This window comes from Schistocerca piceifrons, chromosome 1 (assembly GCF_021461385.2).
Source record: "Schistocerca piceifrons isolate TAMUIC-IGC-003096 chromosome 1, iqSchPice1.1, whole genome shotgun sequence".
NCBI lineage: Eukaryota > Metazoa > Arthropoda > Insecta > Orthoptera > Acrididae > Schistocerca > Schistocerca piceifrons.
This window is the reverse complement of record NC_060138.1, coordinates 687,736,569-687,762,244: the sequence shown is the minus strand read 5'-3', so window position 1 is coordinate 687,762,244 and position 25,676 is coordinate 687,736,569. Positions and strand designations below refer to the sequence as shown.

Sequence of the window (25,676 nt, the reverse complement as noted above, 5' to 3'; positions counted from 1 at the left end):
AGCTGCTTTCCGTTCCGTAGTGAAACACCTGTGTGGAATACGGTTAAAAAGTGCCAAGAAATAGGCTGTTATTGCACAGTATGAAAATGGCTGAAGCTGCTTTCCGTTCCGTAGTGAAACACCTGTGTGGAATACGGTTAAAAAGTGCCAAGAAATAGGCTGTGCTTAATTTTATTCATAAATTTAGGGAGATAATCGGCTTTGAAGTTTTCCCAGCGTTGTATATAATGCAGTTGCAAATGATTCCTAGTCGAATGTGTAGCGCAGTGGGTAGCGTAAATGTACGTGAATCAAATGTAGTTATAAGTGTGTTGTATCAAATGACCCCCTTGTCATCTTTTCTTTCCTCGTTCAATTTAAAATACCTATATTCGTAATTATAAAACACATTATCATTTTTTATGAATAATGCACGTCTTCTTGTTTCTCATTACATATTGGACGCGAAATTCCTGTTTCCATTTCAAATACAAATTCTTAATTATCGATGTTTTATGAAAGACTGTTCATAAAGGTTGTTTAAATTAAGAAAACATAACAATTTAATTTTAAGGCAAAAATGAAAAACCAAGTCCTCTTTATTTGGACTGTCTCCATAGTTTTATACCACAGAGGTAGATAAGTATCACAGAAACATGAAAAACAATCATTTTCACAGCATCGAGCACATCATACAAATGTTGCAGTTTTACATTTGCTACTGTACCATTATAATATGAAACCAACAGAGCTGATCTGGAGTCAAGCTGCGGGATTTGTCTCGAGAAGTAACAAAATTGTTACGCTGTCAGACGTACTGAAAATAACGCACGCAGCTTTTTCACACGTCACTGCCGAACGCCGGCGGGTACAGAACGGCTCGTCATAGAAGAAGAGCAACTGCTGCGCCTGGTTGGCTTCGTAGATTCAGTTGTTGATAGGCTCGTTATCAATGTAGCAGGTGACACCTCCCGAACTGAAATGTATTTCTCGAATTCGGATAAGGAAGGAGCTAAAAGATTACCAGACGACTGACTGTAAATTTACCTTCAGTGGCTTCATTATTTAACTATACCGTGAAATCCTTCAATACTCTCTTACGTTATACACAACTTATGCAGAAAAATTACCTACCCTGTGGTTAAGTCAGGAATTTTCATCGTAATTGTTTTTAATTACAACAGTACGTTAGCTAAAAATGATAACGTGTTGTGGTTTTCGTCTAGTCGCCTAAGGAGCGTATTGTGGGAGATTTGCAGTTATTATTTTATTCTGCTTTAAAATTAAATGGCATTCGAAGCTGTATTGCTCCTCTGCTCGTCGCTTTTTACGTGCGAACTGCAGCTGGCCATGTCACTGCAGTCTAGCTGTACCAACTGACCGGCCAGTGCTGTCCAAGTTAAATGCGCCGGTAAAGCTGTTGTCCCGTATTATATCTTGAGTCGATGTGCGCGCAATGCGTTTTGTACTGTGCATTGCGCGCACTCGAGACAGCTTGGCTGCAATCCCACGAGAAACGGAAATCCATTGAGGTTCCAGCAAACGCGTAAGAATACACAGTGCAATGTTTACATCAGGTTTATTCTTATGATGAACGGATTATAGTTCCATGTAACTTGCAAGCGGAGTAGGCCTTTAGCTGATGCGAAGCCCTGCGTAAAACTTCTCCGCGAGGCTCTGCTGCATGTGTCATTTACTCCCCTTCCTGGTCCTCCACAAAAGATATACCTTTGCAACGTTAAAAATAATTGTAAATTTCATAGTTGACTTACTATCAATTTATTAATATACTATTACTTTAGCAGACCTACTGTTGAGACAGGAAAATAATTCATCAGAGAAGGAATCTTAATAGGTATGGTAATTACTAAAATGTTAATAATGAAAACTAGCTTTCCAATGAGAATCCTTCGAACTTAATGAAATTCAAATTCAAGTAAAGTTCACAGGTATTGTTTAGGATACACTCTTATACTGTATGTTTTTATCGCTTCACTGTGCTCTATATTCACATGAAATTAAAAGATTTGTAAATTATGGACACTAAAGGTATTCTGCTTTTCTCACTTTACCCAAAACGCCTTTTCCTTGCTTTTTGTCGAGCGCATTCATCAACATCATCACCAAAATTCACTTTTGAAACAATATGGTGTTCCACTGATAACATGGCAAGGCAATATAAATGTCGGGAAATGGGTTTGCGATTTCATTTACGCATTTTAATATTAGCACTGGAGTTTTCATATCCTTGAGCACCGTTTCTCTGAACACTTTGGTCTCTGTCAAAGGTTCTCATGCAATAATATCTTTCGAACGTTCACAATTTATGTTTACACTGAGCTCTTTCTCAAGTGTTCTTTACATAGCATTTTAGTTCTTCGTCCTGTATGTGTTTTAAACATTCTGGAGAAAACAAAAAGCCGAGTATTTCGGAATACTTAGCAAATTGCCCAAACCTTTCTTTCAAGCTTTTTAATACTTTGCCAACGACAGGGTGTAAAAATCAATTTTATATGTCTCCTCTGGAAGTAGTGCCCTGCAAACTACGTCGTCACTTTCGTAATCAAATTGCTTCGTCTTCTTGTCAGTTCTCTTTTCTCGAAATTTTGACTCAATCTGTAAGCTTTCTGCTATCCCTTTCGCAGTTATCTGCGCATTAACAAAACCCTCTTCATGGAAGTTCTCAATAAACTTCACGAAGCTTTCGCAGGATTTAAATGTCGCTTGCAGGTCCATGTTTTCTTCTTGATGCTAGATCATACCACATGATAACACATAACAAGGAACTCGAAGTCTTCCAATTCGTTCACAGCAAGACCGCTCTTGACTGCGACGTGCGGCTGTCAGGTTATATTTTACATCCGTGACGGGCTAGTGTGTGCAGGATGCCGGCAGGAACAGAAAGATTGATTGAGTTGCTTCGTGCAAATGTATTTTATACGACATACGACACAGTGATAATAAAACTGTGTTGAAAAACGCGGCAACAGTGAAGAAAATTGACGCAAGTGTGTATCAAACAAGTGGTTTCTTTGTTAATTAATAAATGCGCAGTCGCGTGATATAGTACCTGACGAGTATTGTAGTGTACAATACAGTTCAGTTGAAATAGAAATGTGCTTGCATAAACTAGTGGTGCCGTTGTACTACAATTTAAGCGACAAATACGCCGCTATGACAGCAGCTTCTGCAGTATCGATTGTAAGGCTACAGGCCTTAAAAAGACTCATCACTCGAGCGAGCACACCACACGACATCCCCTGCATGTTTATTTACTGAAAACTGCTTTTGAAGGATCTTCCAAGGCCACTGACTTGGGAAAAGGATTCATCAGGCAGGTTTGTAATATAAACCCTTCATCACATGTCAGCACATAAGGGACAGGCATGTTTGCGCCTGGCCAAGGTTTCGGACGCAGAATACAATTTTCCTCATGAATTCGTGGAAAAGTGCAGAGTTTTCAAAACTTGTGCTGTCACAGCGTTTGCCACACCTGCCCACGTCGATAACCATAGAGTTGCAATCGTGATAAATAACTGCAAGCAGGACAATGAAAACAAGTTTTTGTAACAAAAATAATTTGAGCAACCGTTTTTATGACACTTATTTCTAACATTCTTCCTTTCTATGCCGCCAGTGCAATTAGGAAATAACCACCGCCCCATCAATTACATCTCAGTTTCCTTCAGATTTCCTTTGCTGGTTGTAGTAAATGCAATTGTTGGAAATCGTTGTACAGGACTTAGACACAAACATTTGACTAAGCAGGGGACAGTCGTCCTTCCCATGCGGAATTAAATAGTGGTGGTGGTGTATGAATCATCAGTGGCCAGTTCACTAGGATTCAGCTGAAAAGAAACTTGTGGCTATCAGAAATTCGGAATCGGTTCCATCTCCTCTAGCTGCTGAGAATCAAAGAGAGGAAACGTCAAATTAAACGCAGCTCAGAAGACGAACACGTTTGTCAAGAAGTAGAAACCGGATCAGACTGTGTTGAGATATGGAGAAGGATGAAAATGTCATATTCCAAGATTACACAAACTCTTCAGGATGAATTACAGCAGAGAGTTAACGCATACAGAGAATATTGCTTAAAATTTTTATTTCTCTCAAATATCACCAAACTAGAAGCTGTTCAGATTTTATGATGCCGCATTGGAACGTAGAGCCGTCTATAATTATGACATAGAGAACACTTTCAGTGAAGAATGTATACATTTTAAAAGCTGTATCTATTGTCTATAAAGTAAGAAGATGATGACAAGTTGTCCTCTCTTCCATTTCTCTTTAGAACGTTAGTTAAAAAAAAAAAAATTGTGATATCTATCCAGATGTGTACACAGCACTCAAGATTAACAACTGTGCTCCAGCAACAAACTGTTAAAGCTGAAAGGTCCTTTTCAATTTTAAAACGGGTTAAGAACTACCTACGGACAACAGACGCTCAAGAATGACTGGTCAATCTTGGAGTGCTAACCATAGACTCAGCCATGACAGTCAGTCTGTATTTTCAGGAAGTGATAAATGAATTCGCAAATACAAAAGTGAGAAGGAAGTTATTTCCCTAAACTCGTTATACTTTGGAAAACGTCAGTTAAATGGTATTGCATCACGTATTTGGGACTGACTAAATGTCACATTGCAGTGAAGTAATTTTGGTACATCGTGTGCTGTATGCTACGCAGAATCCATGTAGAAAGGGCGATCATGTTTCATTCTTCGAGCAACAGTACTACTTGCCTTTTTCTCCGTGGTGGTTTCGTGAAGGCGTTACACTGAACTCTGTCTTGCATAATAGTACAGGTCGGCCTTAGTACGATGTTTGCAGCGGTAGTTTGGAGATATTCCTGTGTCAGTACAACAGCAGTTTGTGTCTTGTCCTCCGGATGGTTCTGCATACTTGCAAGCAAGGCCGACCTTAGCACGTCTTCCCATTTTTGTAGATGCTTCCTGTTCCAGCACTTTTGAAGGAACCAAACTCAGAACGCCTTTTAGAACTATGTTGAGTGAGAAAATGATGCCTTCAGTACCTATTTTACGTGTGATTGTCCCTGATTTATCCCGGTAGAAACGTCCATAATAAGACGACTTGCAAGAGTACAGTGCTTGTTTTTCATATACTATTTTTTCGCATTTTTCTTCTCTTTTAGAAACGACTAACAGTTTTATTTGACGTTTTAAAGACTGGAGTGCTGGTGATTTACTTCACATTACTTTGTGCTCCTCACTTTCTAGTGCTCTCACAGCATTTTCGGTCTCCCGGAAGTACAGACAGAAGTAAATATTTCGCAATGTTTTTGGACCTCCTGTTTGATGCACAATTCACATTGTTAGCGCATCTAATTTATTTGAAGACAGGATTCTTCAGGGCACTGAACAACTTAAAGTAGAACAGAGATTTCATGTTTGCTTCAGTTTTAGAGTCTTCGTTTGATTCAGATGAACTTAATCATATGGCTTACGTCACGTAGTTGTAAAAACGATCACACCTCAAAACTGCGAACCCTACTGGCCACGAAGCGCTCTTGTTCGTGAAACGATCGCTGTACTTAGCTTTTGTTTCGAGGTATGTGAACAAACGTCTGCTAACCGGTAGCAAGCAAGCCAGGAAACGTGGCAGTCGTATGTTGAATGGGCTGTTGTTCGCCACCAATACCGGCATCTCGTTTTATTATATGCCCACCAATGGATAAAATTGTGAACAACAAGTTATTTCTGATTCACGCGAAGTGAGAGCCAGTTATGTTCGCTACCTGACAGAGTATTAGTTCTCAAAGTTTCTTGCCTAGAATGACTGGTCTAATAGACTCACTGGAGTACGAAAGGACAGTGCCCTAGAATAGTTTTAAATTTTACGTTTCGTCGTGTTCTAATTGGCCACTGTAGATAGTGGTATTTCTAAATTCTCATTACATACTTAGAGGCCTTGTAAGTTGTAATGGGACCGAGAAGTTACTGTTCTGGAGAGGAAATTATTAAAAAATAGTGACCGTAAGCGCTTTCCCTCATAACGTTGCGCCCTATAGTATAAACTTGTCATCGCAATAATTATGGTATGAAATTGATATTTGAGGGGTTGCAGCAGAGAAGTAGATTCCTGTCTGGAAACGAATGTTTGGAAATCTCTAAGAGTGTTCTTGCGAAATTTTAGGCGTCTTAATTCGAATGCATGTTAGTACATTTTCTTAAACTTTTCAACAATTCTGAGGCCAGCTTCGATATTGAAATAAACAGATCAGCATTTGCCATTTGCGCTGTACGTTGTATACACGTTCGAACAATATTCGAGCGTAGTTTGTTCATGAGATTATAAAACAATCTCTTTCCTACACGAACAGCAGTTTCTTGGTGCGCTACGAATGAATAAAATCCTACAGATACACGTGTCTGAGCGTAATTGATCGAAACTCTTGGACAACTTCCATGCCCTTGCTCAGAAAATGGGTACGGAGACGGTGCTCTTGATTTCCTAGGCCATTCACACTTCCCATTACATGAGGGCAGCATGGAACCCTAACCGTTGTACGTCACTTGATACAGATACGTTCAGATGATAGCGGAACAGAAAGCGCCCTTAGGCAACTGGGGGCGAAGTCCCTAACACCGAGTCCGAGTCCGCCCTTGCTGCTGATTCGGTTACTACCGCAGCGTTTCTCAACTGCCCTATTTAGATCGGGTTGCCTGCAGCTCGAGGTGAACGGCAAGTCACTACTACGGCATTTCGGCAGCGCACGAGTCAAGGAACCGCCGCCGCTTCGAATTTCGCGTTGGTACGTACCGGGAACTAAAATGGCTGACGTTTAAACACCATACTAGGAATAAACTTTTGTAATTTGCGTCGATACACACTCTCATTTCGTTCGTCAGATTGTGAGAAGTCGTCGTTAAATGTTTCTAATCTGATTTTTTCTGCTTGTTTACCGAAAAAATACATGCATTTGCAAAGTTATGTTCAATATCAGATAGAAGCTGATTGTTAGAGCGGTCTCTCTGTCGTCCGTATACGATTTTTCTCTCTTTCTCGCTAATTTGCAGCTTTAATATTTATTCCCCCGTGTTCTCCTTTCTTTCTTTACAGGCAAATCTGATGCAAGTGCGCGTAGATGACTGGTCAACATAGCTGGAATTTCAGAGTGTATTGAAACAGGCAATTATTCTGTGTGCATTTAGGAAGAAAAATTATCCAAATTTGTAGATCAGCGTATAAAAAAGGCTTTACAGAACGCGTACAGCGTGCCATGGCAAAAGCTTTATTTTATAATAGTAGCATACCGGTGTTTCTTTAAAAAACGCATGCCGGTATTTGCAGTGATTCTCAATCTGAGAATGCTGAGAATAGTTTCTGAGTTTGTGGGCATTTTATGAGGTGCTTTTGCAATTGTTATTTTCTTTGACCTTGTGCTCTGGCTTTTTAGAACATTTCTGCATTGTTTTATGACTCCAGGGCATAATAAGATCTTGATAATGGTTATTGCTGAATGGATAACCTGAACTCACATGTGTCATCAGTGTTCTGTAGCAAGACTAACTCATATCTTAGAAATGGCAGTTGGGGTTTAATGAACAAGGTGGTGCCAATGCAGATGGATGGGTAGAATTGTGGTGCATTCAGTGTAGCAATAGAGCTATGTAGTAGTCATCAGGATAGGCAGGTGCACGAAATGAAAACTAAAGCAAACAAAAAAAAAAATGTTTGAACCTCTATATGAAGTAAACTATATTAAATAAAATCAAGTTCTTGTACTGTAGATCAATGGAAAACTGACAAAAATTACAATTTCAGCACATGACACCAGATAACAATTGCACGGAGTGCAATGAAATATCAAGAATTTAATTATCAGATGTTAACTACTGTCTGATGTTGCTAGGTGCCATTTTGAATCTGGCACCAACAAACCTTATGGGAAGAGCGTAGTCGGTGACCACTTCTCGCAGCCTAATGCCAAAATTTTAATCTTTGTGCATACCCAGGTTGTGCCCTGTGCTCTGGGTTTTTAGAACATTTCTGCATTTTTTTATGACTCCAGGGCATAATATGTCCTTGATAATGGTTATTGCTAAATGGATAACCTGAACTCACATGTGCCATCAGTGTTCTGTAGCAAGACTAGTTCATATCTTAGAAATGGCATTTGGAGTTTAGTGCGTAAACTATATTACATAAAATCAAGTTATTGTACTGTAGATAAATGGGAAACTGACAATAAATACAAACAATGGGAAATCCAGGATGGAATGTAACAATACCAGAGAAGGAAAGTTGCTACTCACCATATAGTGGAGATGCTGAGTCTTGAGTAGCAAATTTCCTTCTCTGGTATTGTGGCAATAATTACAATTTCAGCACATGACACCAGATAACAGTTGCATGGGGTGCAATGAAATATCGAGAATTTAATTTTGCAGATTAAACTACTGAATGATGTTGTTAGGTGCCATTTTGAATCTGGCACCAACAAACCTTATGGGCAGATTGTAGCCGGTGACCACTTCTCTTGGCGTAACACCAAAATTTTTATCTTTGTGCATATCCAAATTATGCCTATGTGATCAACAGCACTGCTTCTGGGAGTGCAGAAAGCACTGTGACAGCAGATAATGTAATGGACACTCATGACCCAATAAAGCAGCAAAATGCAGGTCTGCTTACATTTAAATAAAAATGCACTTTTCCACAGAGAGCTGAAATGTTTGCCTGATCTGGGAAAAGGTCATAGTACTGTGACATACTCTTTTAAAGCAACCCGTAAGTCATGGCATTAATTCTTTCTGATAATTTCTTGCTAAACAAGGTGACATCATTAAGATGCAAAGCTTCTATTGATAGGGAAAAAAATTCACATGAACTAGTCATACTGATATTGGTTATCCTGTATCCTTTAAGGTAGTTGCTGAGATATTTCATTATTCTCTCTATTATCCATTTTTCTCCAAGTGAAATAGTGCTTCACTTATAATAACACTGCTACCAAAGTCACATTAGTGCCTCCCCCTGAAATAGGCTTAAATTTTATTTCTTTTAATCATCCATAGTAGCACAAGTACAACATTATAATCACCAAACCAATTATTGTCATCTGCACAGTGTTTTACACATGAAATAATGCAAAAAAACATGTGACTATGAGAAGATATCCATGGGAAACCATTTACGTAAGGCCCATTTTCAAGACAGCTGTTTTTCCGTCTTTTATCCTGTATGCACAAAATAAAAAATAAGTAAGATAAAACATGAACATGGAGAGCAGCACCTACATCTCCACTTCCACCCTACACTGTGCTTTTAAGCAGAAACATGACAACTGAATGCTGAAACAAGCTGAGAGTATTTGTGCTGCAACAATGTCTAGGGTTATACCAACAATGTCGAGAGTTACACCATAATTTTCTGTAATGACTGCATAAGACTAATGAATTCTTTTTGGGATATCAGCTGAGTTATACCTTGATTTTGACTATCCAGCTTGGTGTCCTTATGAGAGAGGAAAGATATATTAGGAAATGGAGGAGCACCCAACAGTACTCAGACACTTAGCTACATGATGACAAGTAGAAAATTTGTCAGAATGTCACTCCAAAACAGATATTTTATGCAGCTGATTTGCTGAGAAGAATTCATCAGTGCAATTCATCAAGAAAATTTGCATTCATTGACTGCATAAGATGTTTCTGATTGTGATTTGCCCATCACATTTCGACTGTAGCAGTCTGCCTGGAACTTTTTAATGGGAGCAGGATATGTGTCCCAGTGTGTTACAGTCTCTTTAGGCCTATCCCAATTGTTAACTACACGTTCATGACACTGCACTCATAACATTCACCAACACTGTTCAGCTGTGTATGAAGACACATAGATGCAGATACAAATACAGATTCAGCTGTCTTCTTCCAAGAAACTATGCCTAATGCTACAACAGCGTAGTTACACTTCTTGTCCCAGTCTCCACAGCAGTCTTGGCTATCTCAGTATTCCAAATTTCCATATACACCATGGCAGCTCTGCTACATTTTCGCACTCTTTTTTTGTCCTCCAAGTAAGTAGCTAGTTGCACACTTACAATGTGAGGCATGATAATGCATCAGATGTTGTGCTCTTGCCTTAATTTAAATTGTGATGTGTGTCACCTGCACAAACACCTGCCAGTAGTCCTTTTTCTTTTGCATCCGTCACACAACTAAAATGGTGGCGTAATAAAACTACACACTACCTAGCACACAAACCGACCTCAGAAAAAGAAGGCGGGGGTGCTCAGGCAGTATTTAAGACTAACACTTCGGTTATGCTTACTGAGCACAGTTTTCTCACCATGGGCATTTTCAGTATCTTAACTGCATATGTACGAATTTCTGTACTAAGACATTATTTTCACTTTCTTAGAATTGCAGATAGCCTGATCAGAAGGATCTGTGAACTGCTTCATACTTGATGAGTTCACATTCAGCTATGCAAAGATATAATGCAACACCTCCCTCAAAGGGAAACATCATTATCACCATCAGTTAATCTATAACAAGATACCATATAATATAGGCTCCTACTCCGAGACCATCCCCCTCCAGAAAAACTGACATAGACTAGAATAAGCTGTTGTCATACTGGACAGCTGACTGAAAGAAGGGAGCTAGCAATATCAGATCATAAATTGCAAGTAGTGGGGTCCATTTGCAAATGTGTACAGCATCTTACTCCTTGTATCACAATGGGGGCCATATCAATAACCTTGACTGCATGATATCGGGGACTAATCTATGATTCAGGGCTGATGCATTGTACCCAAACCAGACATCTTATTTTGAGATAACAACAAGTGATTAATAGTCTATATGCATTGGCCCATACTTGACATGGTGCGTATTCTGCCACTATGATCAACCAGCATCAATCACTAGTGTGACTTTCATTAGATTACAATGTTACATTTCATCACAGCGGCATCAAGTTAGCACTCAATGACTGAAGTAAAATACAATATTACTGCATTACACTGAGGTGACAAAAGATGTGGGATACCTCCTAATATCATGTCAGACTTCCTTTCGTCTGATGTAGTGCAGCAACTTGATGTGGCATGGACCCAAGAAGTTGTAGGAAGCCCTCTGCAGAAATACTGAGCCATGCTGCCTCTATAGATGGCCATAATTGTGAAAGTGTTGCCGGTGCAGGATTTTGCACATGAACTGACCTCTCAATTATGCCCTATGAATGTTCGAAGGGATTCATGTTGGGCAATCTGGCTCGCCAGATCATTCTCTCGAACTGTCCAGAATGTTCTTCAAACCAATTGCAAACAATTATGGCCCAGCAACATGGCGCATTTTCATCCATAAAAATCCAGCATTGTTTGGGAACATGAAGTCCATGAATGGCCGCAAATGGTCTCCAAGTAGCTGAAGATAACTATTTCCAGTCAATGACTCAGTTCATTCCACGTAAACACAGCCCACACCATTATGCAGCCACCATCAGCTTGCATAGAGCACATTGTTGACAACTTGGGTCCGTGGCTCCGTGGGTTCTGCACCGCACTCGAACCTTACATCAGTTCTTACCAACTGAAAGTGGGACTCATATGACTAGGCCATGGTTTTCCAGTCATCTGGGGTACAATCAATATGGTCACAAGCCCAGGAGAGATGCTGCAGGTGATTTTGAGATGTCAGCATAGGACATTACACCAGTTATCTGCTGCCATTGCCTGTTAATGCCAAATTTTGACATATTGTCCTAATGGATATGTTTGTTGTACATCCTACATTGATTTCTGCAGTTATATGCAGACGCCACTGCTTTTGATCATTAAGTGGCTGTCGGCCTCTTTGTTTTCCATTCAAAGAGGTAATGCATGAAATTTGATATTCTCAGCACACTATTGACACTGTATATCTTGGAATACTGAATTCCCTAATGATATCCGAAATGAAATGTCCCATGCATCTAACTCAAACTACCATTCCACATACAGAGTCTGTTTATTCCCATTGTGTGGCCATAATCACGTTTGGCGTTTGGAATCTTTTCACATGAATCACCTGAATAAAAATGGTAGCTCAGCCAATGCGCTGCTGTTTTATACACCACTGGCCATTAAAATTGCTACACCAAGAAGAAATGCAGATGATAAATGGGTATTCATTGGACAAATATATTATACTAGAACTGACATGTGATTACATTTACACGCAGTTTGGGTGCATAGATCCTGAGAAATCAGTACCCAGAACAACCACCTCTGGCCGCAATAATGGCCTTGATATGCCTGGGCATTGAGTCAAACAGAGCTTGGATGGCATGTACAGGTACAGTTGCCCATGCAGCTTCAACATGATACCACAGTTCATCAAGAGTAGTGACTGGCATATTGTGACTAGCCAGTTGCTCGGCCACCATTGACCAGACATTTTCAATTGGTGAGAGATCTGGAGAATGTGCTGTCCAGGGCAGCAGTCGAACATTTTCTGTATCCAGAAGGGCCCGTACAGGACCTGCAACATGCGGTCGTGCATTATCCTGCCGAAATGTAGGGTTTCGCAGGGATCAAATGAAGGGTAGAGCCACAGGTTGTAACACATCTGAAATGTAACGTCCACAGTTCAAAGTGCCGTCAATGCGAACAAGAGGTGACCAAGACATGTAACCAATGGCACCCCATACCATCATGCTGGGTGATACGCCAGTATGGCGATGATGAATACACGCTTCCAATGTGCGTTCAACGCGATGTCGCCAAACATGGATGTGACCATCATGATGCTGTAATCAGAACCTGGATTCATACGAAAAAATGACGTTTTGCCATTCGTGCACCCAGGTTCGTCATTGAGTACACCATCGCAGGTGCTCCTGTCTGTGATGCAGCGTCAAGGGTAACCACAGCCATGGTCTCCGAGCTGATAGTCCATGCTGCTGCAAATGTCATCAAACTGTTCGTGCAGATGGTTGTTGTCTTCCAAACATCCCCATCTGTTGATTCAGGGATCGAGACGTGGCTGCACGATCCATTACAGCCAAGAGGATAAGATGCCTGTCATCTCGACTGCTAGTGATACGAGGTCATTGGGATTCAGCACAGCGTTCTGTATTACCCTCCTGAATCCACCGATTCCATATTCTGCTAACAGTCATTGGCTCTCGACCAACGCGAGCAGCAATGTCGCGATACGATAAACCGCAATCGCGATAGACTACAATCCAACCTTTATCAAAGTCGGAAACATGATGGTACACATTTCTTCTCCTTACATGATGCATCACAACAACGTTTCACCAGGCAACACTGGCCAACTGCTGTTTGTGTATGAGAAATCGGTTGGAAACTTTCCTCATGTCAGCATGTTGTAGGTGTCACCAGCAATCTGAAATTTGTTTTCCTCACCTCCTAGATTTCTGCAGCATCCACTTCTGAAATATTAAACATTAAGAATATATTCATGACAAGCATGCAAATTCAGTGGCCACAAGCAATAAGAATATTCACTGACAGCTTGAAAATAACTGATCAATGATACATGGGTAATGCTTTCTTTTCTCCTGATTTATGAGCACAGTGGTCATATAGCCTCCCTCATAACACATCAGAGTTTGCAATAGAAGCAGAGGCCATCACACCAGCTCTCCAGTTCATCAGATCACTAGAATAGAACAAGATCCTAATCATATCTGGGTCACGGAGTACACTATTGACTCACAGTACCACAGTGGCATGAGAGTAATAACAACATATGTTTTATGAACCTAATTCAGAAGGTGATTAAGCTACAACAATATGGAATGTCAGGAAACTTTTTCTGAATACCATTGTACTAGGCTTTAACAAAATGAGTGTGATGGTCAAGATAAATGGGACACCCTGTATACTGGAGAGCCCTGTCTAGGGTTTAGAATGCTATTTTATACTCTGGTGCAAAAGTATAGACACCATGCAGAAAACTGAAAATCCCCAGACATTCCAAAACAAAGTAAAAGAATCCTAGCCACACCTGAAACTTACCAGTTGTCTACAGGCAAATAAATATGAAAAATAATAATATGAAGACCTAGATTCAATTATGCAAATTCTGCAAAACTCTAATGTTTGTGTAAGAGACAATCAAAAAGTTTCTATTCAAAGGCCATACAGCGCAGAATTGGTATGCCAATCAGGCAAAATTGCCATGAGCACTGAGGCAATCAGCTCACCAATGCACCAGGTTGAAGATAACAGTTTGTTCTGCTGCATGAAGTAGTCTGTAACTATATGTCGCACATCCCCGTCTAACAGGAATTGGCAGTATTTCAAGGCCTTTTTTAAGGGCCTGATGGTGTGATAATCACATGAGAAAAGATCAGGACAATAGTGTGGGTGCTCATGTGTCTCCCACTAGAGGCAGTGTAATTTGTGCTTTACAACATTTGCGTTACAGGGATGTGCATTATCATGAAGTTGCAGTTCCATTCCACAATAGGGGTTTCCAATAGACATTCTACTCCATACACATTCTTTCTTTTCCATTGGATGTCTACTAGTGTTTGTCCTTCAGCAGCCAAGGAAAGAATAACAGCAGGTTGGCCCTGTTTGGATGCATTTGGTAATAACGTTTCCATAATTCACATTTCTGCATTCACCGTATGATGTCGGAAAGACACTAGCGCCACGCTAATCCCTTGCCTACATGTAAGTGCTTATATTCCTACATCAGAGTTTTGCTAAGCTGCATATAGGCTGCAGCAACACCTTCAAATGGGAATTTTTTGATTGCCCCTTATCTCTGCCCAACCTCTTTGCATTTACATATGTCTGCCTGTGTCTGTATATGTGCGGATAGGTATGTGTGTGTGTGTGTGCGCAAGTGTATACCTGTCCTTTTTTTCCCCCTAAGGTAAGTCTTTCCACTCCCGGGATTGGAATGACTCCGTACCCTCTCCCTTAAAACCCACATCCTTTCGTCTTTCCCTCTCCTTCCCTCTTTCCTGATGAAACAACCTTGGGTTGCGAAAGCTCGAAATTTGTGTGTGTGTTTTTTATTGTCTCCTATCAACATACCAAAGCTTTTGTTTGGTAAGTTACAGCATCTTTGTTTTTAGATTTTGACATTATCTATATATAGGCAGTTGAAAGTGGTTGTGTAAAGTAAATGCTCTGTTTGAAGGGTTATGCAAAAGTAACAGCTGAGTAGTCTAAGAGAAGGAGCAGTAGCTTTTTTTCAAAGTACCATTCTTGTTTTTCTCATAATACATATATATGGAAATGAAAAGTTTTACACTACAAAGCACCAGTCTAATATTTATCAAACTTTGTAGAGATGTTCATCACATAACGGGTATTAAATGACTAAACCTTCATTCCATTTGGAACCAATGCCCATCAGCAATACCAGTGGTAGATGTGAACTTCACAATTTTGTACTCATTGTGGCATGGAAACTAACAGCATATGAATGTCATCTTCAGGAATTTGTTGTCTGAAATGCATGCAATGTCAGTTCATCAAGATTGCTGGCTGGAGGCTGGAAAAAAAGTATGCATCTTCCCTTTGCATCCCAGACATGCACTACAGGTGACAAATCAGAGGACTGGTCACGCCAATCAAGGATCAATACATACCTCAAGGTGTTTGTCGTGTAAACTGCAGTATGGGCCTTGCACTGTCCTGCTGGAATATACCATTTGGTACCCTGGTTACGAAGGGTATGTCAACAAGGTTTACTATTCTTGCCACATACCAGTCAGAATTCAGCTTTCCTTCAACAATTACCAAATCAGTCCTGTCCAACAGTTGCCATACCAAGATTCCATGAGTTAGAGAGATACGAGTCTCAGGAGTCACTGGATTTTGTGACCTTCCACCAGGTCTCCTATGCAGGGGCATAGTGAGGACATGGTGAAAGAGGCCCCCTGCCAAGGTCACAGGAAGTGAGAGTGTGCAAAACTGATTGGAAAAAAAAGTTTGAGAAAGAAAGATGGTTCACGAATGCAAGTCTCAGGCGTCAGTGGTAAACGAGGTATGGAAGCTTGAGATCTCAACCTAGATTCCTGTAACCTGTTCCTGACTATTTGTGGAGACATTGTTCTGTAACCTCTGCCCAGATTTCAGCTTTTGTCATATGTCTATTTGTCAGAGCCAGTCAAGTAATACCATGACCTTCTCATGGCATAATCCTTCTGGAAGGACCTGTGCTCACTCTTGTTGCCACGCTGTTGTCACTGTTCCATTTCATCACTGCTCATTCTGCAATCCTTGCACTATAGCCGACTGTGTGATGTGTTGGTAGTATGCTCCTATGCCTATGTGCCAATGATTTGACCTTCCTCAAATCCAAAAGATGGTGCGAAGGTGCACATGCACACCATCTGTGCATTCGGTATGAAAAGTTCCAATAACATTAGATACTTCCAGTAGTCATTATGTATCTTTATATGTTGGAAAGTAATTTTATCTACCCATCTAATCTTCTGTATTCTTCTGTAGTGCCACATCTCAAAAGCTTCTATTCCCTTCTTCTCTGAACTATTTATCATCCACATTCTACTTGCGTACAAAGCTGCACCCTAGACAAATGCCTTTAGGAAAGACTCTCTATTCTCTTTATGTTTGATGTGAAAATTTTTTTTTCTAAAATGATATTCTTGCTACTGGCGGTAGTCATTTTGCATCCCCTCTACTTCAGTCATCATCAATTATTTTGCTGCCCAAATAGCAAAATTCACCTGATATTTGTAGTGTCTCACTTCCTAATTTATTTCTCTCAGCATGATCTGATTTAATTCAATGAAATTCCAACACCTTGTTTTACTGAATCCGATTCTCATCTTATAACCTCTTTTCAAGACATTATCAATTTCATTTTACTGTTCTTCCAAGCTCACTGTAATCTTTGACAGAACTGCAATGTTATCAGCAAACCTCAAAGTTGTTATTTTTTATACCCTAAACTTGAATTTCTCTTCGACATTTCTCCTTAGTTTTTTAAACAGCTTGGTCATTTTTCAGTTTGAATAATGTCAGGGATAGGGTACAATGCTATCGTACTCCTTTCTCAAGTACAGTGTCTTTCATATCCTTTGACTCTTATAACTATAGTGTGGTTTCTGCAAAAGTTAGAAATAATCTTTCACACAGTGTATTTTATCCCTGCCACCTTTAAAATTTCAAGGATTGTAGTCCAGTCAGTATTGTCAACAGCTTTCTCTAAATCTACAGATGGTATAAACGTAGCTTTGCCTTTATTTAGCCTGTTTTTTTCTTATATTATTATTTTGAGCTTTTCCTCATTACAGAGGCTTATCTCCAACATAATAATTTACCTGGAAATGACAATACAAACAATAAACATTCTTAAACTATACTCTCAAAATATTTCTCCATGTGTTTCGATCTTGCATGTCCTCTTCCTCTGCGCCCATTGTCCTCATTGTGTGCTGTACATTTTGGAGCCAGGTGGTCACAGGTCGTCGTCTTCTTCTTCTCCCCTCCGGTTCCCACTCCAGTATCAATTTTGGTAATCTGGCTTCCTCCATTCGTCGTACATGCCCGTACCACTGTAATTTCTTCCTATCCATTACGTCATATATTCTTTCTTTTATTTCCATTCTCCTTATTACTTCGGTGTTCCTTATCTTTTCTTTCCTGGAGATTATTGCCGATTTTCTCCAAAAGTCCATCTCTAGAGCTTGTAATTTTTTAATGTGCTTCATGTTAATTGTCCAGGTCTCTGTTCCATACAGAACCACACTCTCTAATATGGATTTGTATATTAATTTTTTAGTTCTGCTCATTACATTCCTGCTCCATAAGACTGAGTTAAGCATCCCAATGACCCTCCGTCCGCTACTAATTCTTTTATTGATTTCTGACTCTGATTTTCCCTCGATTTCTAAAATGGATCCCAAATAACAGAAAGTGTTTATCTTTTTGATTTTATTTCCTTCAATGTATAGCTCATCTGAATCATTAGTCAAGTATTCTGTTTTTTGGTAATTAATCTTCAAACCCCAAGTTTTGTATGCTACTGCTAGTTGATTGCACATATAGTTAGCATCCTCCCCATCTTGTGCTATGACTGCTTGATCATCAGCAAATAATAAATGATGTAGGTAAACTCCATCTCTTATTTCTAATCCCATACTATTACATTTACGAGACCATGTTCTAAGGCTAATATCTATTATGATGATGATGATGATGATGATGATGATGATGATGATGATGAAGAAGAAGAAGAAGAGGAGGAGGAGGAGGAGGAGGAGGAGTAGTAGTAGTAGTAGTAGTAGTAGTAGTTGTAGGGTTAGTATTGCATCCAGTATTTATCCAGAACCCAAACTGATATTCTCCGAGGTTGGTTTGACCAGTTTTTCCATTCTTCTGTAAATAATTCATGACAGTATTTTGATAGTTCAGTAATATTTGTACCTGTCCGCACTTGCCTCATTTGGGATTGGAATTACGAGTCTTACTCTCTCCCTAAAGTCTGCGGGTATTTCATCTATCTCAAGTATTTTTTGCACCAGCTACAATAATTTTGACATGGGCAGCTATACCAAGGAATTAATAATTCTGAGGGAATGTTGTACTCTCTGGGGGATTTGTTTTGACATAGGTCTTGCAGAATCCTATCAAATGCTTCTTGCAGTATCACATCGGCAATCTTCATTTACTTTCTCTTCTCTTTCTATATTATTGTCTTCAAGTTCAAACAGATTTACATTTCTCCTCTAGACATTCCTGTATTGGCATTTTACACTTGTAACCTTTCTTTGGTATACTATGCAGAAGTATGGAGTAGTGCCAACCTACTTTATTGTAAACTATAAATGCTACCTTAAAATTAATCTTAGCAAAGACATGGATATGTCTGGATCAAGTGATCATTCTTGTAGTTTCCCTTAGGATATGAAAAGAAAATCTGCTCATGAAAAATAAAATGAAGTGAATCACATAATCATTGTTTAATGAACACATGGATGAGTTATGGTTAGCAGTTACTGTGTGGCAGGTTCCTTTCAGTGGTATGATGTTAGACACACTCAGTCCTGAGTGAGATGGTTTCTGGTTGCCTAAGAAATGTACGTTGATGTACCACACTAAACTAACGTGCTCATTGACCGATGGTCAGTTCCTAGTCCTTTTCTTCAAAGGGTGAATACTGCTTGACTTTTGTGTGATATAGAAAGTTGATCTTGGGAATATGTCATTATTTCAGGCATCAGTCTACAGGTGTAAAAAATAAAGTTCAGTCTTTAGTTATATTTCAGTCACTTTAATTTAATCATTACCTGTGTACTACGTATTTCAACTTATGGTAAACATTAATTAACACTATTAATTACTGAAACAGACAAAAGGAATGTACAACATAAACTACTCTCTGCAACTGTATTTCTTGATTTTTTACACATCCTTGAAAGTTCTAATTAATGATATAATATTTGTAAGATATATGTGAGTGAGTGACAAGAGTGAGCTAGACAATGTCAAATCATCCCAAGCTGACCCAGTTGATGCTAATGCAAATTTAAATGTCAAAATTTACTTGTGCTACACATGGAAAGTAGTTTACACATTTCTGTTTCCTCAGCTTAAATATTGTACCATTTTTTCACACATTTTCCATGAATGTGCAAATAAAGGGTGGAAATTTCACTAAAGAACTGAATTTTGTTTCTATTCAACAGTCTATAAGGCACACCTACAAATAAACCTCATATAGTTCATAGTTGACAGTTACATTAAATAAAGTTCATAGTAAAAAAGTTTGATGTCATAGAACAATATTAATGGGTAATTATGTAGCCGGTTAGGGCAGGCTCGCTGTCCTTTCTCTGATCCTATCAAAATTTTGCATGTGTTTTTACTATGAGGAATAGAATTACACCTTACCTGATTATAGATGCATCACATTCTTCAGAAATTTGAGGCTTGGCATCCTCATTAACTGTCTTTTCAGCATTTTTTATATATTCCATATCAAATTTCCGTGACCGTGGGAAAAATGTAAACTTGCCTTAGAAAGTAAAAGATGTAACATAAGCAATTTTTTGTTATAAATATGCACATTTAAGTAATTAATACTTCATTTGTCATACTTACTTTTTGTGGAAAAGTATAGATCAACAGCTGGCTTTGCTATATATTTGTCATGGAGTGAATGTAGATATTCAGAATTTTCTCCAGGTTTCTCAACCCACCATGCTTTATTGCGATCCACTTCCCTTGCAAGTACATCCAGAGGAATTTTTGAAAATCGTGAGCTGTAATATATGTAATTTAATAGAAAAAAGAGTACATGGTTATTAGTACTACTCACACAATTTAAAATAAAGAGAAGAAGATAAAACCTTGCCATGCTGCCATCTCCAAAATGCAGGTGAGTACGTGGAACTGTTGGTTCATTTCTTTGTGATAAGCCCGTTATTTTAAGATCTCCAATCCCTGAGTATTCAGTAAAGTGGACTCCATATGATTTGTCTGAAAAAAAGAAGTCAATAGAAAATTGTTCCTACATTAATACTTTAAATCATAGAATAAGTGTTGTTCTAGTAAAGTGAAAATATTTTGAGCTTGAGTCTCTCATGTCTGCAAATAGTTTTATCTACATTATACTCCACAAGCCTTAATACTGGATTTGATAGAAGTATGTGATGCATCAGTACAATTTATCTTTCCTATTTTGTTCACAGATAGGGTGTAGAAAAAATTGCTCTGTATGCTTCTCTAAGTACCAAATTTTCAAAAATATAGTATTGTTATCTTGTATGTACAAGGTAAACTTATTTTCTCTAGATTCTCCTTGGATGCAGTGTCTCAGAACTTTAAAGGTATTTTCATTATTTCTTATTTAAAGCTCCCCAACTGGTTTCTGCTGAACGTTTTTGTTCATTTTTTATCTGACTAGAAACATCTTCGGAAATCATATTGCTTCTCAGTTAACCTTCCTTATTTCTGTTCTGTCAATTCTGTTCTGTATTTATCCCAGAAAGGTGAGCAATACCCACAAATGAAATGGACTGATTTGTTTGTAAGTGACAATCTTTACAGATGAATTAACATTTTAGTGGAAATCACAGGAGTCTTTACTCAGACTACATTAATTCCAATGATCTTAACTGCATGACTGAGCATGAAAGATGTACTGTCAGTCCTATTTGATTGGAGTCCCAAATGGATTCTTTTCCAGCCAGACATTATAGACTCATAGGCTATGCCTGGACCAAAGAAGACTTTCTTTGTCATGGTGCTACATTCCCTTGCAATGGGCAGAAACTCAGGCCTAGGTCTCCCAGTAAAGCAATCAAGGTATGGTAAACCACTCTGATTTAACTTCTTTTTCACACACTCACCTCAGCCTGGATTAACGGTATTGAGTTGCTGATCTGGAATGTATTGGATATTCCTTTGACTTTTCAGTGTATTGTTGTTATAGACCTCTGCACTTTTCAACAAACTTCATGTGGACATTCTTTGGATGAGCATTTTCATGGCTCACAATGCTTCACATGTGTCCAATAATACCAATGCAATTGTCACTGTTATTTATTGCTGAGTAATGTGTTTTTGTATTGATAAAACAAGCCACAAAAGTTCTGAAGATGTGTTAAGGACTTATGATATCAGACAACCTGGACTTGGCTTTGCTTAAGTTCTTGAAATAAAAAGCTGAGCAAAATCACTAATACAATGAACAACAAGCCAAAAAGAAAAATAAGTTTAAAAAAGTCTGAAACACACACGCCAACAGGGGAACAGCTGTAAAGAGCAACTTCAGCAAATAGAGCAGCATGAACAACAAATGAAATTACTCCATTGGTAGCAGCACTCAGGCTGTGACGCCACAACAGGAGTAGTGACAAGCAGCCAATTCACTACCTGCGTTAATTTTATAAATGAGACCAATGAGAACTAGGACCTCAACATTTGCCAGTTGTGCTAGTAACTCATAACATTGTAGATAAACGTCCCTAATTTTCAAAAGGGTTCTTCTTATGTTGACTGAATCCCAAAATCTTTCGCTCCTGTATGGACTGCTGCTAATTCTTGCAGAGTTTCTATTCTCTGAAGTCTGTTGCCTGCTGAGAAACAATTTTCATCAAAAATGAAATTCCTGTCAGCCTGCCTCCAGAATCACAGGGGCAACAAAAATTACTGCAGTCATATTAGTGTGGACTTATATGATATGTAAGGCACAAATATGATTACACTTGCCAAAAACATCAACATCAACAGCCCTATGCTGATTTCTTTGTTCATGATGTGATGGTCCCATTTGTGCCTGTATTGGAAGCATTCAAACTCAACAATCCTACTTTGGAGGAAATGTTGTCAATGCAGCAAGCATTTGAAGCATTTGAACCCACCACCAAACAGAACTGGCTCCTATAGAAGTGGCATACTTACAGACCCCACAGTATTAACCTGCAGTTATTTCAAATATCATAGTCTTCCACTGCTTTCTAAAGTAGGCCATGAGTATTTAGCTTACAGAATATGTTAACAATTGAAGATGTCAGAATGATTCAAGCCTAAGCCACAAGAAGTAAATTTTATAGGAGAGCAAAATAAAGATTGCCTTCATTCCAAACAATTGTTTCATAGTTTATTTATTTTCCACTTTATATTGACATTAGGTCTGCTATTTGCTAACTGAAGTAGACCACGATTATTTAGCTTACAGAATATGTTAATAATTGAAGAGGTCAGAATGAGTCAAGCCTAAGCCTCAAGAAGTAAATTTTACTGGAGAGCAAAATAAAGATTTTTAAAAATCTGTAAATCAAATTAATAAGTTTTAATGATTTAAAATACGCTTACATTTCTGCACCATCTGTTGAAAGATCAGCAAACCACTTCAACAGTAGATGCACCTAGCTATACTCAGTCAATACATCGTGAAATTTCATTTTTCAGTACAGTGAGGCATAGGCTTGAATCATTCTGGCATCTCCAATTGCACATGTTTTGTAGTTCTAATTACAGTATCAATTTGCATACTAAGGAAAATAAAAGCAAAGCATTAAAAATTAAGGCTAAAAATTAAAGAAGAAAGTTGTACTAATCCATTAAATTTCCTCCACCAGAATAGTGAGATGTGATAGTATTTGTCTTGACATCTACATTAAGTCCACTAGCCCTTTACATCTATACAGACAGTCCACTACAGTATAGAACAATATACCAACTAAAAGAACAGCACCACCAATAGAGAACAAGATAAAGACAGAACATGTATTTAAGGTGTACTTGTCAGGCACACGTATTGTGTGGGTGTTACTGTGTGAGTGGAGTTCATCACAAGAATTGTCAACAAGAGTTGAAAGTCCCAGTATGTAGCACTATGTGTATTGTGGCAATTTCTAAGCAGTGAAGGAGGAATGCTAACTCTTTTTAAGTCTCTGAGACTCTGAAGAATGTAAGGCTCTTGCCACAATCTCTTGAATTCTATCTTTGAGATGTACCTACAAAAATATTCATTGATCCTCATTTTGTATTACTGAGGCTGCTGTGATGGGATTTGTTGGTCCAGGGGTATTTTGCACCTCTACAGTTTCTGATGTATTCATTGATAATGCCATTAAAGATGTTGGTACAGTGTAGACATTCCTGTAGACATTTCTGTTCTCTCCATATCATTGTCATTGTCAGATTCTTCAGTTTTCTGTGTATGTTTCCAACTTTCACATCCTGCATTACATACACTGCTTGACAGTTGCTAAGGAACAACTGTACTTGCTAAGGAACATCTGCCAATAGCTGTGGAACACCTGACAGTTGCTACAAAACACCTGATGATTGATAGTAAAAGAAAATGTAGATGGAGACGTGCTATTCGAACAATGCAAGGAGGTTTGTTAAGGACACTCCTTTATAATGGATCACAGACAACTGTTATGAAATCTGATATAAATGGTGGCTAGCTTCATGACAAAGTATTATATGTCAGGAAGGTAGAACTTTATCTAATGCAGAAGGTCAGCTCTAATCAAAATTTAATGGTGCAATACCAGTAATGCTGTAAAGTTCTTCACTGTGTCATTCAAGAAACTTACACTTCGCACAAAAAAATTAAAAATTGTGACAAAAAATCAAAGGCAGTTTGAAGCATTATTAGGTATGCAACAAATAAACTCAGTTTCAGCTGAACTTTGATCTGTGCAATCTTAGTACAAGAAATAGAAATGATTTTAATGTGCACCTCACTTCCTAGTATATGACTCAGAGCAGGCATTGCACTTACTTTCTAATTTAGTTGATTAAATTTATCTGTCACATGCATGACTAGCATTAAGCAGTACAAGGACAGTTTATTGTTCATAAAGTGTCAAGATCAAGTTTCTATGATGTGGTTATCTTTCGTTAGTGTTAGTGTTTATCTTGCTAGTTCCACATCATAGTAGGTCTTCCTTGTGGATGGTATCCACAGAACAGAGTGAATGAATGAATCATATGAGTGAATAAATGAACCTCCAGCTACATTACATTATTCCCCTCTCTACCTCATCTCAGTAAGAGATTATTTTTTGGCTATTTAAGTATAACATTCAGTATATACTGAATCTATCACACAATTATTTTATGTAGTGTCTCTGCTAATCCTACTCCTTTTTTAAAATTACTTATTTTTTTAGGCTTTTTGCATGTATCAATGGTGTGTGTTTCTCTTTTGCTGATGAAGCCAATGGCCGAAAGCTTTATGTAAATTTCTTTCAGTTGTGCCTGTCTGCAACTTACATGTCTGCTTTTCAGTAAGTAGCTATCTGTCTTTGCCTACATTGTTGATAATCCTACCTGAGTTCCCATTGTTTAATATTTATATTATATATTTATAGTATTTTATCTTTTAAACTGGCATTGCGTAATTGTGTGTGCGGCTGATACAATTGTTTTAATAAATAAAATAAAATATAATGAGATATTTTATGTACCTTTTGGCTGACTTCCATGTACTAAGTAGAGCCCCAGTGAAGTTTGCGTCTGAGAAGGTTGAATATCTGGTCGAAAACAATCATGTGATAGCAAAGACGGAGATACAGGCTTCAGATACGCCATGGAGGAAATATTAAGTTTTTCTGTAGTGTAACCATAGTAATCTGTTAGTGATAACAACAATACTAGGAAACATACAATCTCTGTATAAATATTCTGAGCAGATTCTATCAGTCTCACAATTGCATGGTTGTTACAAATTTTATATGATTCTTTTGACTGACAGTTTTTATTTGATGAATATTATAACATTAAGTTTTCCACCATCGAAGGCCCCTCTGCAAAAATATGTATGCCATGTCTCCTTAGGGTGCCCATTAAGTGGCACTACCCAAGAACCATGTGTAGCACAATGGTACTGTTGTCATGTTATCTTTTTAGGTAATAATTTTTGAAACAATGTTCACAAAACCCACTGAAGACATCTCTAACAAAAACAACCAGTGGAAGTCAGTCATGTAACAGTAACACTTATTTCATATACTCTGTATATCATAATCATATGTATGCTGAAGGGAAACAGAAATAAACCCCTTAAAGTGGTTCAAAAATAATTCTGAACAAATATATTACAGTCAATCTCATTACAAGTATTAGTTCATTATTATAAAAAAATTGCAAATGTATATTTGTGTTAAGTATTAATCAGTAATGAGATACTCATGCAGACACAAACTGTTAAGTGCTGGTACTGTGTTGTTAGCTTGAATTTTATTATGCAAATTTAATGTATTTGTAATT

General features: G+C 38.3%; 1 protein-coding gene across 1 annotated transcript in view; it reads right to left on the bottom strand.

Moving 5' to 3' along the window:
- LOC124766608 overlaps window positions 1–24,998 on the bottom strand; it is a 76,926-nt gene extending 51,928 nt beyond the window's left edge. Inside the window, exons 1-4 of the mRNA XM_047249145.1 lie at window positions 24,875–24,998; window positions 20,294–20,423; window positions 20,046–20,206; window positions 19,836–19,959 (exon numbers count right to left, since the gene is read on the bottom strand). Of these exons, the coding sequence (XP_047105101.1) occupies window positions 19,836–19,959; window positions 20,046–20,206; window positions 20,294–20,423; window positions 24,875–24,998 (539 nt within the window). The remainder of the gene's footprint in view (window positions 1–19,835; window positions 19,960–20,045; window positions 20,207–20,293; window positions 20,424–24,874) is intronic.
- Window positions 24,999–25,676: the final 678 nt, after the last annotated feature.